Here is a 15,274-nt window from a genome sequence, read left to right on the forward strand (position 1 = left end):
ACAACGCCAAAATAATAAGTACTTTTCTGACTCTGCATTATGCAAAGCTCTGTTTCCACAACAAAATAAACAAAGTGGAAAATTAATAGAAAGATTAACCTTCTTCTGTCCCAAGAACATTACCTCATTTTAAAAAGACACTTAAAAGCAAGTGAGAGTCACAGCCTAAGCACTCTTACACTACAATGACCTTTTGATTCAGAGGGTAAACCTCATGTTTTCAGCTGTGCACCTGAACGTTTCAGCTGCTGGGAAGGCAGTGAAGAGTGAGTAAAATCAGCAGGGTAGAACAGGTAATATCATTGTTACTTGTGTACATGTGCAAACTAAGATCTGACTCAGTTACAATGATCAAAATTTAGGCTGTATTAGCACAGCTACATAACATTTTCCATTATTGATGCTGTATTGATTGAGAAGATATGGGAAACCAGATGGTTTACTATGAAGTGTGTGTCCAACAGTATTTAAAACCCAAAACCATACAGAAAAACCCTAAGGTGAATTTCTAAGTAAGAGTTATTCATTCTTGCCTAAGTCATTACCTGAATAGCAAATGTACCCAGTACAATAGTGCAAAAAATGGGATTTCTGAAGATGCCATCAAAGACATTTCTTTCACCGTGGATTTTCCGTGCGTTGATTTCATTGAAAAGCTGCATCATGACAAAGGTGTTGAAGATAATGGTGTAATGCTCTGAAGGAGGAGAGTGAAGTGGAGCATTCCTCCCACTGTCAATCTTAAACATCTTTTCACCTAAGTGTAAGACAAAAACAAAGGTTTCCACACAAGAACAAAGTTGTATTTCTCTTGTTCACTTCATCTAGTTGCCTCCTGTGCTGTGCTTTAACAGTTTTCTCTGCACTTACTGTAGTACAGGCAGAATCTGTGACACCAGTAATTAGAAGCAAACACTCTTCAGCAGTTTTCACCCACTAGCTAATCCAGTATGGCTATAACTCTTCACAGGTATTCAAAGAAATCAATTATGAAATACTCCAGGCATTCCTGGCTTTAAATAGATTTGGTTTTGATCATTCTCCTAGTCTGTTTTGAAAGCACATCACCATCACATCACATCATTTTCACTATCACTTTTACATCTGACCATTAAAAAAAAAAAAAAGCAAGATACAACTTCTGATGAATAGCTATAAAAATAATACTTTCACCTGATTGATCACTTTTCTTATAGCATCACAGAATGGTTTGGGTTAGGAGGGACCTTTAAAGGTCATTTTGTCCAATCCCCTTGCCCTGGGCAGGGACATCTTTCCCTAGATCATGTTGCTCAAAGCCCCTTCCAACCTGACCTTCAACACCTGCAACGACAGAGCATCCACAGTTTCTCTGGCCAACCTGTTCCTGTGTCTCACCACTCTCCCTGTAAGAAAATGAATTCCTTATGTCCAATGAAACCTCCCCTCTTGCAGTTTAAAACTTAAAGAGCCTTAAAAAGGCTCCTCTTGTTCTGGCACTAAAGGCCTTGGTAAAAAAGTCTCTTTCTTATATATTGGAAGGCTGCAGTAAGGTCTCCCCAGAGATTTCTTTTGTCCAGGCTGAACAACTCCAACTCTCCCACAGCCTTTCTTCACATCAGAACTGCTCCAGCCCTCTGATCAGTTTTGTGGTTCCTCCTCTGGACCTCCTTTAACAGGTCCATGTCTTTTTTTGTACTGAGGACCCCAGAATGGGACACAGTACTCCAGGTGGAGTCTCACCAGAGTGCAGTAGATTGGGAGAATCACTCCCCTCAACCTATTGGCCACACTTCTTTTGGTGCAGCCCAAGGGACAGTTAGCTTTCTGGGCTGCAAGGGCACGTTGCCAGCTCACATCTGATTTTTTATCCACTTTATTACATGCTAAGTTTACAGATAACATCAGGTTACTGAAGGAAGTACTGTCTTAAAGCAAGGATGGGGCATTCACATGACAGTTTGAATAATAAATGAAGAAAAGAGCAGAAAAGATTATCACAATACTACTCATTTTCATAACCAGTGTTTTGTTAATCAAAGCAATTAAAATGTGAACATTCTTCTGCTATTGCAGTAGCATTATATTCAGAATTTCTGAAGAAAGAAGAAAGGTTTCCTCAGGTTCTCTCCTGAGGTCGTTAACTCCATCACTTAAGTTGACACTGTGAGCATTTTTTTGCCGTGGGATATTTGAGCAGTTCATGTTCAAGTCACTGGGAATAATGAGTATGTTTCCATGGACTTGGCTCCTAGCCTTTTGACAGAAAGTGAATTACACTATCACAAATATATCAGTGAAACAACATGAGGCCACAAAACTGTCAGAGAGCAGAGATTTTTAGGAAGGTTATACATCTCCAGAGAAATAATTAAGGATAGGAAATCATTCCCCTTACTACATACAAATGATAAAGGAAAATATTCATGAAAGAAACCAGATATAATTGTATAGATACACACATAGAGGCACATCAGATCTATCTGCATTCATTCAATACACACAAATATAAATAATACTTTCCTCAGTGAGAGTACCTGTCCTCAAGTCTCTGTTACTGCACTGCACCAGAACATGCTGCCATAGTGGAATGGCATTGGTTAAACTCATTAGTTTTTATTTCCCAACATGTTCCAAAAGGGATTATAGTACCTAAACTTTCTTATGTGTAGTTGCTGAGGTTCAAGATTCCTGCCACATGAATTACCAAGAACTTCTCAGACCTATTTTAGAGAATCTGAAGCTACACTTTCCTTAGACTTGCCAGACATTCTCAAAATACACTGTAAGCCTAACAGTATTACAAACCATCTCTCTTCAAAAACCTGGCAACTGTTCTGGTTTAAACAGCTCCACTGTAAACAGACCATCACCTCCTCTGAGAATTCCAAATAAGCTGGCAAGCTGTTGGGAAGGTGGAGCACGACTTTGAAAACAGAGCTCAAAAAGCTCCCAAGAATCATAAATCTATATTTAGAGCTTAAAGTCTGTATATAAAGAAAAAAACCTGGAGGACAACACATGTGTTTTAACAGTGGGGACAGTAACAAGAACACAATACCCAATCAATAAAATTATCAGTCCTTCGAGCAAATATACTCACTGTGGAGCAACAGAATCTATTATTAGCTTCTCCTGTTCCCTGCAGCAACAAACAGCCCTCCTCCTTCCCCTCCCCTCTTCAAAGTATAACCTAAAAAAGCATCCATTGCTGGCAAGGCCTGAAGGAGAGTCCAGTAATCTAATAAACTAGATTTTTAAAATCTATATTCTTTTAATATCCATTCTTGATATTAAGTGTCCAAATGGTGTTATTTATATCATTTAATGCTGATTACTTGCTTATCTGCTCTGCTTAAGATCAGCATTACTTCTTGATTATGGCACACACATTGCTTCCAATCAGAGCTTCTCCAGATACTGATAAAATCGTTCCTGATTTCTGTTCTGTTTTTCCTTTTGTTTATTGCTAGCAGCCTGGTAAAGATGACAAGTCTCAAAATGAAGTGTCAGTATGGAAGCAGCAGCCTAGGTACCCTTATTAAATGTAACCTTCTATAATATATTTTAACATAAGCTTTTGCCAAAGCCAAAACTGCATTTTGTCAGGAGGGAAAAAGGGTCACTGAGGCCCTCTGCACAGCAAACGAGACAAAAGAGGACTCAGTCCTTCTGTTACATCTCTTCTGTTTCCCCTGCTCGCTCCTGTTAGCCAGCTACAACAAACCCAATAGATGTGCTTACATTTAAAGCATTCTGATGCATCGAGCCCAAGACCCAGATGCTTCTAAACGAAGCACCAAGCCTATCAAACTTCCTTACCAACAAAAAGAAGTGTGAATATAAGAGTAAGCTGGTAAACAGCATGGCCCAGGATGTTCTTCATCATGGTCCGGGATATGAGAGGTTTGTTCCTGCCATAGGGCTTCCTTAGCAACAGAGCCTCTGTTGGGGGCTCAGTGGCCAAAGCCAGGGAGGCAAAGGTGTCCATAATGAGATTGACCCACAACATCTGCACAGCTTTTAGAGGAGAGTCCTGTGGAGACAAATTAGAAAGTTACATCTTTTCTGGAACAATATTTTGTTGTCAGGTCATTCATTTCTTCCTGTGGGACTGCAAGCACTGGTAGAGAGGAGGAACAGGGAAATAACACCACCCTTTCTTATGAAGACCAGAGTCACAGGACACTGAGCAAACAGAAATTCTTTCTCTCCAGTCATTTAAGTCAGGAATATTCACACAGTTCTTATGAAATCACAGTCACACAATTCTTATGGAACACAAAATGAAGAGTTTAGAACACATTTCCCACTGCCCTCTGTTATTTCATGCCTCATGCTTAGATTTTCATCTGAATTTAGGTAACTAGGTAATACAAGTTGGAGATTCTTTCCTAGAAGAAAAATTATTCTGAAACAGTTTTAAAGGTACTGTTTTCTTATACTAGAACGTACCTGGTTTTTTTTTCAGAAATAACTGATTAAAGAGCTATGAAAGTTACTGAGATATTTTACATACATCTTACCTTAAAAATGCCTGATACTTTTCAAAAAATATTACAAAACATAGTCATTAAACCATATCAGATGTGCAAAAGTAAGAAAATATTTACTATTTTACTTGGTAGGAAGATAGAATATTTGAAACTATGCAACTGCAAAGGAAAAAAGCCCATATTGCAAGTTGTCAGGATGAAGCAGGTCTTCCCTGAAGCAGATCACCAGCCACTAGAAGGAGCTCTCTCCTCACTTAATAGAAGAGAATCTATGGTCCTATTACAGAGAACTTCGGATCATGTTTAAAAAAACCCCAAAAGTAAATAAATAAAGCAAACAGCACAGCTCTCAGAAGAGCTCTGGGTGGCTGTTATAAGGTTCTGATCTGTAATTCACTGGGGCAGCTGCAATGACAGATGCAATTGCTTTAATGAACCGTATCAGGAAAAAAGAAGTTGGTTCTCTTTTGTATGTGAGAACCTCCTGTGCCTTTAGACTGAATACAAAATGGGCAGCATTAGTGAGGTTTGCTTTGTGTTTCAAATAGATGGCTTGTATTAAAAAAACAGATCTCAAAAGTAAAACACTATCAATATGACAAACTTTATAACGGAATAGAGTTTATTTACAGAGTGGAAGGTCAAAAAGATCAGAGTGCTAGTTTTCTCCATTACATTACCATGGTGAAGCAGTAGTGAAGCAGAAAAATTTATGGAACAGCATACAAGCCATATCAAAGCCAATGAAAACACCTTCTGAGCTCTGCCCTTCTTTATAAAGAGTTAAATGTTCACTTAAAATGTAGTATTATTGAACGACTGTCCCAGGGACACACTGAGAACAAGAGTAAATGGTTTGGTCTCATGTGGATCTGGTTTGCATTTCAACTCTCCTTTGAGAGAAAATATTATTTCCCCTTGAAAACGTATTCTTAACACCCTTAGATTCACAGAAACGTTTATTTAAAAATACTCATTTTTGGCTTATTCCAAAGGATGGAGAAAAGCAATCTCAAAGTCTTACAGGTTGGCAAAAACAGGGAAGGGAGAAAGAGCAGCATAAATGACTCTTGACCTCTTGGGTTCAGGGTTGCTTTACTGGGATCATCTGGAGGGTTCAGCTCACTCATTTGCTATGCAGCTGCAGGAACAGGAAACATCTTTGTCTTTAGAGGTGGCTGAAAACCTAAAAGCAATCAGGACAAACTTCTGTCCAAGCCGAGACCTCATTTGTTTTTATTAAGAGTAGCAGCTCAAACAGAGTACTTGCACTAAAAGCAGTTTGTTGCTAGGGCTCAGAGACCCTGGCCTCAGACACAGGATCTAGAGAAAAAGGAGAACATGATTTCTACTGCACAATTTCCTTTGTCTAATATTTACCTGTCTAGTTAATAAGTTTTCTTGAGGAAGATTCTCTACTTCGAGGTATTACAATAGCTGCATTTCTGCTTCATGCACTGACTTCTATAGCAATAAAACTGAATTTGTCTGTTATGCTTAATAAATAAGAGTGAAATATCCAGGTGTCTGTCAGAGTCTGACGTATTCCTAGCATAACAACAAGTCAGAGCCTTTCAGTCTCCAAATCACACAACTGTAATTGGCAAGCCATCAGTTTTGGCAACAAGGTGTTCTCGCCATTTCTCACTGCCAGTCACCTTGGGTGGCTGTGGTGCCTCTAATAATCATCTATTATTGGCAGTGCTGCACTGCTCAGTCAAGTGTGAAAGCTCATTCTAAGCTGAAGCCAAAACATTAAATACACATTAGTCTGGGCAGGCAGTGGAATGAAATTTCCACTGCAACTCTATCTGACTTCTGATTAGTTGGTGGAAACTGAGGAAAATACACATCAGTCCAGATTTGAGTCACTTATGCAAGTGGGATGCAAACGGAATGTTCTTTTCACTGCCTTTTAGCCACTAAAGGTCCAGCTACTAATTCTTAATTCACTTTCTGAAAACCTTGGGGATGAGAGCTGTTCAAACCACAGACTAGCTAAAATCACCACTTATTTGTCAAATTCCTTTCCACTTGACCTTGCAATAGGTTAGCATTGGCCTAGAGGTAAAAGGAAAATGTCCCTTAAATCAAGTGATGCTACACTTCATTTTGGAAACATTTAAAAGTACAAATCACCAAAGGCTGGAAATAAACTACAGATCTTTTGTGACGTGCAGAGCCTCACCAATTTTGGTGCTTGTTACTTTTGATTTGGATGACAAGCTGCAAGGGAAGAAAAAGGTATTTTCACCTTCACCTCTTTAACTTGCCACAGAACACATGCATGGATTCATAAAAATGAACATTTCTGAGAAGTTAACTTTATATACATTAAAGCAAAAAAGTGCCTGGCTTTTGCTGCTAGATCCCACTGCCTGCTAATTGTATGGCAGCAGCATCCTCCATTCTATTTCCCTGCCTCTAAGCCTTCCCAAAACAAAAGACAAATGGAATGTACTTTGATTTTATATTATAGCTTTTTCATATTTGCCAATGCTATTATTTTAGGGTTTCCCAAACAGAGTTCTGCAGCAAAACATTATAAACATGTAAATCACTGCCTTATACACGGGAAGTATAGATCAGCCTCATTCTGGGAGATCTGTAACAAGAAGTGATTCATGCAGTGGTTCATTGCTACTGTGCTTTTTAATTAACATTTAATTTCCCAAACATCATGTCCTATAGAGTCACTGTTTTCAGTTCCTAATGTCTGCTAAAACATTAAGTCTTTCTCAAAGTAGGGGAATAATAATTTGTAAAATGCTGAAACACAGCCTTTGTCTTCCCTTTCCTTACTGCAGCCTTTCTGGATGCTTGCATTGCCTCAACAGTTGGAGACACAGACAAAAACTGGCACAGATTTAAACCTGCTAGCTTTGCAGTTCTAGTAAAAAAAACCTGTTTCCATTTGACAGAACTGCATTTTAAAATCTTTATGCTGTACATAGCCAGATTATTTTTAACAGCTCCAAACACAGCGACCTACTGTTTCCTTGATACTTAGTATTTGCTGGGGCCAGGAAAGAGGATGAACCTCCTGGCTTTGTAAGGCACATGCAGAACTCTACATGAGAACTAGAGAAATTAAAAATTCACAATAATTATAAAAAATAATTCCAAAGAATAATTCCTCACCGTGTCAATCAAAGGGTCTGCAAAAATAGTATTCACAGAATGAATAATATACAAGTTTGTATCTCATAAATCCATAAATAAAGGTTAACCTTTATTTAAACAGAAAAGCCAGTTCAGTGCAAACTGGGCAGGATAAGCAGACTCTGGTAACTCAGAAAGTATGCACTGGGCAACACAGAGCATAGAAAGCAAGAGGTAAAGGAGTTAGATTAACTGAAAGATAAGGGGAATTAATGCAGCTCAGCTGTACTGTGCCACCCAAACTGCACAGCCATGGGACCAGCAGGAACAAGAGCTGGGGCTCCTCAGGGGGGCTGTGTGGAGCTGGAGGGGTCCCAGCAGAGCTCTTAATCAGACTCCAGCCTGATTTTCTTGTCTGACCCGGACCTCACAGTGCTTTATGTAATGACAGAATCCCAGCACAACACTTCACTACCAGTTGAAAGTTTAGAACTCTTGGCCTGTATATGGAGCCCTATGAGACCCCCATGAGTGGCAGCTCGGTTTTGGCAGCAGTCACACTAACCCTGCCAAGAGGTGACACTGTACCTGTCATCCCTGTGCAGCTCAGAATGGCATTTCTGTCACCTCAACAGGACTTTGTGCAGGGACTCAGGATGGGGAATAGCAAAAGACCACCATCACTGGTCATGGTTAATCTGCATATCAGTTTCTGTAATAGTCCACTGCTACTCCCTCATAATCCCTGTTTAACCCTGGAATTGCATGTAGGGTCACACAGACTTTGTACCTGTAGTTAACCATCTGTCAAAACACCAAACCAGGACAAAGTAAAAACAGTAGGCATGACAGAGACTTGCTCCAACAGCAGCATCTTGCTGAAAAAGGCATTGGCTTGACAATTAATAAAATATTTGCCTAGAACTGACAGAATTAAGGTAGTTCCCTGAAGTGGAATTAGCAAGGACACTGCTTTCATTTAAGTACTGGAGAAAAAAAGGAAGCAGATTCTTAAAATGACCACAGATGGTCACAGGTTCTGCACAAGCCTCTGCACATCACTCCTAAGATGCTCGGAACCAAACAAATCAGCTCCTACTTGCAGTGTGTTCTCTGGGTGCTCCTTGGAGGGCTCAGTTTCCCTCACAATAGTACAGTGTCAAATCCTTTCATTAATCCAGAGTTGCTGCTGTTTCACTGGCACCCCAGCAGTGAGGGGTATGACTACATACACAGATTTAGAAGCACACTGATGGATCTGCAGATTAGAGACTGAATAAAATGAAGTCTATTCAGCTGCAACACAGAGGGCGAGTGTTAAAACAAAATTAGTCAAGAAGAGGGTTTTATTATCGTTGCACTTCCTTTAAGCACAAATGGTAGAAATACCAAAACCAGCAGGAAAGTGTCAAGGAAGCTGCATTCTCAGAGTATCCCAGGATGCTGGTTCTGAATTGCAGGACAGATTTTTTTGAGAGCTGACATTAAGAAGCATGAAAGACATGTTACCACCTACAAAGAATTTTCTTCATTCTGGATTTGATGAAACATCACCCCAAAAAGGTAGACTGTGTAATAATCATTAACCTGAATAATGACTGTGGATGAAAATTATATTCTGTGTGACAACAAATAAAAGCAAAGTAGTTTAATAAGTTTAATCTTTAACAAAATACTTCAAATTTAAACAAAATATTAATTTTGAAGGCCGCAGAAAGCTATGTTGCCTTTTGGAAACTACAGATTTTTAGCTTGTTTGTTTGTTAACTAAGTCAGTGTTTCAGTCAACCGAGTAACTTAAGACCTGTGTAGAGTTTTGCAGACTTGAATCTGCCTGTGTGCACCTAGCCTGTTATGTGCAGGAGTTTTCAGCACAGGCATGCATTTTGTGCTGGAGCTATTTTTGTAGCAACCAGAGGGTACAGTATGTTCTCCAATGTAATTTTTAGTAAAGCTTCTGAGCCAAACAAACATAATGCCCTTTCACTGGCTCCGAGTCTTTGAGTCAAAGCCTAACATAATGTTCAGTCCTAATGCAAGATCATTCTTGAATGAGACAGAACTGAGAGCTACTTGAGATGATCAGCAGCCAGGCCACTGAGTGTCCACAAAGCTACAGTGGAAAAAGCCCCTGCCTTTTTGCTACAAATTCAGTTTTAGCTCCTTTCAGACCTCTTCCTTTGGATTGCCATTTTACTAACAAATTACAAACTGCTTAAGGATCTATTTGGGCAGAAATGCAAGAGTTGAAGGTGTACATTAAAACCTAGTAACAAGGACAGACTTGAGAGGCTCAGGGATGGTCTTACAGACCACTGGGGGAGGATAAATCCACTGGGCCTGATTCAGATCCATCTAGAGCCAAGGGAATGACTCAAAGGATAAAGAGAGCTCTGGAATTAGCCAGGGGAATATGCTTGTGCATTGATTATGCACTGCATGTGCACTTAGGCTTGCTTTAAAATAGGCTTTGCACTGTTTCAGTAATATTTAACCTCTTCCAGAATAAAACAGAAATCCCTTAGTTAACAAATAGAACAGGTTTCCCTTCATGCTTTCACAAAAAAGAATGAAAAAATGCTGGACATTAATCACAAAATGCTCACCTCCAATAAATGTTTGTAAGAAGTCTCTATAAAACAAGGTCCTAAAAGGAAGCAGAGGCCTCATTTCCAGTGATGTATGCTCACCTCATTGCCATTGCTGCTACCATTTTGAGTACACAGTTTTGTACCACTGGTAAACCTCCAGGAGGACTGACCTTCAGACTTTCAGTCCTGATTCACATCTGATGTCAGCAACAGTCAGTTCACAGCCAAACATTTTCTCAGTGTGCTTGGAAAGAACTCCCAGGGGAAAAGGAAAAATCATCCAACTTCTGACACAGCATCAACAACTCTGTCCCATAGCACAGGGGCAGCTGTGACACCCAGGCACCATCAAGACCTCTGGGGGCAGGGTGGTAGGAACCTGGCACTTAGTATCTTGCAATTTGAACTTCTCAGAAAAGGAGTGTATGAGTCCTTTGTACACAAAACAATAGTTATTTCATTTGTTAAGATCATGTCTGCTTGCTTTAAAACCAGCCCTTTCTGGTTTCTCTGAGAACACCAACCCTAGCACCAGCCTTTTGCTCAGAGGAGCTGAATGAGGACAAGAGGATCTACCCAGCTGTTGGTGTGGTGCTGGCAGACTCCTCACAGGCAGTACAAAAAAGGCCTCTAAATGCCAGTCAAGGCTTAGAAGTTTGACCTCCTGGTTCTGTAAAGGTACCTGGGTTTCTAGTTTCAGGGATCTGGTGTCATGATTACAAATTAAGTTTACCCTGGAGCAGAGCTAATGACTTATTCATTGCTCAGGTGTGCAGGAGGTGAAATCTACCTGCTGAAACAGGTCTGGGCATGGGTATGATGCACAACAGAGGGAAGCATCAGCTTTCCCACACTGTGTCTCAGTCAGGCATTTTGTGAAAGCACCTGTCTGCAGCATCTGAAATATACATTATTGTAGTGAGTGACAGAACTAAAAACTTCATGTTTTGCTATTTTCTAATGAAGGACATACAGAAACCTCATACTGGACTAAATACATCCTGATTTCTTTCTAGCAAAAAGGAAGCTTAACTTTATTAATTAATTAACTTTATTAATCTAGCTTTACAAATCTAACCCTTTTTTTAAGGTTAAAAAAAAGTGGTTTGCTTTCATGTAAGCTTTTTTTAAAAGACCAAAATTTATCATGTGTACACCAGGACTGCAGTGAGGGATTAATGCAGGGGGAGAAAAAGAGATTGAAATCCAAGTACATGTGTCATTTAATTGGTTTGTCATTTGCATCTAGAATTAGTAAGAATTGCCTGAAAGTAAAGAAATAATATCATTCAAAAGCTCCCCTGCTGGGATTATTTCTGTGTGTCAGTACTGCTCTTTTGAAAATTCTAATCCCATTCCATAAACCATCAAGAAATACATATTTAATAGTGAAATATGCTGAGAGGAAAAGGCAAAGTCACATAACCTCTTCATTCTCCCAACCCCTGATATTTCCTGTCCTATCATCCCGGGCTCAGTCATGACAGTAACCTATAAACAAACCCAAGGAGCTCTATTTGAGGAAGCCCCCAAATTAGCAGCTCTTAAAAGCCATTTACTTCCAGGAGAAGATGGATTAGTACACCTCCTTTTGTCAACAGCTACTTAACATGTAGCAGCTTGAACCTAATACCTTTTCCCTCAGAAGAATTAAAAAAAAAAATACTTTGTGGTCTATGAAATAATCACCAACTGTGGCCCTTGAGGAGCCAAGTTGGTAGCCCCTGGCCCCATCCTGAGGCTCCCCATACCTGGGTAATGCACGCTCCAGTGAAAGCCACAATCACAGCCACGATGTTGACAGTGAGCTGGAACTGCAGGAACTTGGAGATGCTGTCATAGACATTACGGCCCCACATTACAGCCTTGACAATGCTGCTGAAATTGTCATCTGTTAGGATGATGTCTGAGGCTTCCTTTGCAACGTCTGTTCCAGCAATACCCTGGAAAAATTCAGTGTGATTAAAATTACCTGCTTGGTAGTAGAGACAGTTGAAACACAAGGCTTCAGACTCAGAGTCCACAGCTATAAAGAGACTTTCCAGCAGAGTTACAGTGACATGCTGAGTATATTCTGCATTTTTTTATTTGCTAGGAAAATAGTTAATTTGGCAGCTTTGGAAAGTGAAGAAGGATGCATAAAAAGGGAACTTATAGATATGTGATGATGACAGTTTTGAGTGCTTTACATTACCAGTTTAATGGCTACCAATCTTCTGAGTTACTTTTACCATTGAGAGTATTGTTTTTAAATACATGAACAGAATTGCTAACAAAATTTAGATTACATATCTTAATATGTAGTCTAGTGTATTAATGTCTTCAAAGTACATTGTGAAGACATCTTTACAGTTAGTGATGGATTTTACCAAAGTAAAGTAGTACTCCACTGTTGTGAACAGGCAAAGGATTCTGCCAAGAGTTACTGCAGACAAAATTTTGAAAAAGCATCAAAATAAGCAATACCAGTGAATCAAGCATAATAAATCACAGAATTCTGAAGCAACATCACTCACCCCCTCCAATACATTGCTTCATCGAGTTAGTAAAACTAAGCAATTTTCTCAACACTTAATGAATGAAAAACCTCTTGCAGCAAATGTATAGTGACACAAACATCAATCAATATGCTGGAGATCATACCATTGCAAAGCCAACATCAGCTTTTTTAAGTGCTGGTCCATCATTGGTTCCATCCCCAGTCACAGCTACAACCTGCCTCTGCTCCACCTGCGTGCTGTCAATAATACCTGCAAGAAACGTGTATGTGTCTGCATTGATACAGATACATGGCATCACCAGCAAAAACCAGCAGGGGCTGTGTCATACAGACTGCACAATACCACACAAGTCTAGCAGAGTTGATTTGTAAGGAAAATAAGAGATGAAAGCAGTGTCAGCACCACTGTAACACTGCTAGACATCACTACTAGAAATTTATACAGAAATTTCTGATCCCACATCATCAAAACATCAAGAAAAGTTGCACTGACTTAGAAGGGAATGAGATCAGGTCACTGTGCTCTTCTGGAAGATTTCTACTATGTAAAATTACGTGTCACAGTAGCGTATTTCAGCTCAGCCCTCTGATGAAACATCAATGGAAAGGATTTGCCAAAGACTTGAGTTCATGCTTAAAACTCTCCTAGACTGGGACTGAACTGTAACCTCTGCTTCATTGGGATGCCTTCTGGCAGTCAGTATAAACTAAAGATAACAAGTGCCATTAAGGAATTCTATTGAGCTGGAGCCAAATCAGCATTTTAACTGACATGTTCAGCTCTGCCAAACCATGACTAGGATGATATTCTTTGAATTCTGGAGCAAAACATTATAATAAAGAGACACAACTAAATAATTCCTACTTTCATTTTAGAACCATTTGAGAAATGCAAGCACTTTCACTTGGTGAGCCAGGTTTCAGACAACTTGCCTGCTGGGAAGTATTTTCTACATAGGCAGATGGAGAAAGTAGGGAAAAGAAAGAAGAGTTTTTCTAAGGTTACAGAAGCAACCTTGTTTATTAACATGGTGGGGCTCATTCACCACGCCCTGTTTTTATTTCTGTGTCATAGTCTATTTGAATATGAATCCAGAATACAGCCTTTCGAGTGGGATAGATTAACACCTCTCCATATTAGGGAGGACAAATGACAACTTTCTTTCACTAAGACATCTGGCAGAACATCATAGCAGCTAAAAACAATTATCAAAACCTACCCAGAATGGAACGCTTTCATTCTACCCTGGAAAAAAATTAAGTCACCTATCAGATAACTAACCAGAAATAGGAAATTGCAGATCACGGAGCAATAGCTGCCTCCTGGCAAGGTTCAGGCTTACCAGGCACCCAGAAGATTGCAGTCCAGTATGGAAGCAGTTAAGTGTCCTGTATTTTTCAGTCTTTCAAAATATCAGGGAGAAAAAAACCCCTATTCACTTTCCATTGGGAGTATAAACTCAGATAAAGGGCACATTATTCTGATACGATCTTATAATTAGAGCTTTCAATTTGTTGAGGTCATTTGCCTTTAGTATTACTAAATAAACAGGACCATCACATGCCATTACTGTTAAAAGCATTTATCTTGGTCTTCCCTTCTTGTAATTAACACATGCTTTGATGTTAAATTAATAGTTTTCACTTCTGGGGGAAAAAAATAAATACATCATTAACGTCTCTGCCACATTATGGCATCAGCTGCTCCAAACAGGTAGAAAGCATCCTCTCCCAACTGGGCTCAAAATGGGAGCACAACCTAAATCAAGTTGCAGTGGCTCTAACAAATGACCTCCTGATAGATACAAAGAGTGCTGTAATGTCAGACTGTACTACCAACTGCCTGGGTGCAGAGAAGTCATTTATGAGGTTTAGTGGCTGTTCACAAGCTGTCATTTATCCCCGAGAGAAACTGGGATAAACCCAACACCCTCCAGCCCATCAGACTGCATAAGCAGGCATGGAAAAACAGAGATAAAATGATCTCAGTTACCACCAGCATCTCAGCCACACACCTGCATCAGGGTGTCCACTGCTGGTACCATCAGATACCTGTCAGGATAGATGGACTACTCTGCTGCTCACAGAGAGAGCAACTTGGCACAACTGTCATTTGTACATGAAATTTCTAAGCTGGAGCAGAGGTGATTACTTGGGATTCAGCTGTTCACCACAGCTCCCTGACTTCTACATCCTCTTTTAATCTGTCCCTCCTTCCTCACGTTTTGGGATGCTTGCCTTCTTCCCAGCACTGCCCTCCTCCCTAACCCTATTTATTTTTTGTTTTCTTTCTTTTTTGGGGATCTGATAATAGTTGTGTTAAGTTTTCACAGCAAGAATTTTCTCCCGAGTCGGGTATATATCAGTATAGGTTTCACAGCCCTGCCAGAAGCAGACTGCCTGGCAGGGTTCTCCCTCTGCAATTCCCAAGCTTCAGTGGGGAGAGAAAAAAGGTAAATAAAGGCATAACCTGACAGACTGCAAGAGAATGCCCAGTTCTTTGACATTCACTGCAAACTCACTCAAAACAGCTAAAAAGAAGTGTCACTATTAATCAGTCCTATCTAACAGCCAGAAAACTTCTTCAAAATTAACTACTTTACTCC

General features: G+C 39.8%; 1 protein-coding gene across 1 annotated transcript in view; it reads right to left on the bottom strand.

Moving 5' to 3' along the window:
- Window positions 1–15,274, bottom strand: part of ATP2B2 (ATPase plasma membrane Ca2+ transporting 2) — a 168,404-nt gene that overhangs the window by 22,093 nt on the left and 131,037 nt on the right. Inside the window, 4 exon segments of the mRNA XM_008506197.2 lie at window positions 546–757; window positions 3,802–4,015; window positions 11,920–12,111; window positions 12,812–12,918. Of these exon segments, the coding sequence (XP_008504419.2) occupies window positions 546–757; window positions 3,802–4,015; window positions 11,920–12,111; window positions 12,812–12,918 (725 nt within the window).

This window comes from Calypte anna, chromosome 12, assembly GCF_003957555.1.
Source record: "Calypte anna isolate BGI_N300 chromosome 12, bCalAnn1_v1.p, whole genome shotgun sequence".
Lineage (NCBI taxonomy): Eukaryota > Metazoa > Chordata > Aves > Apodiformes > Trochilidae > Calypte > Calypte anna.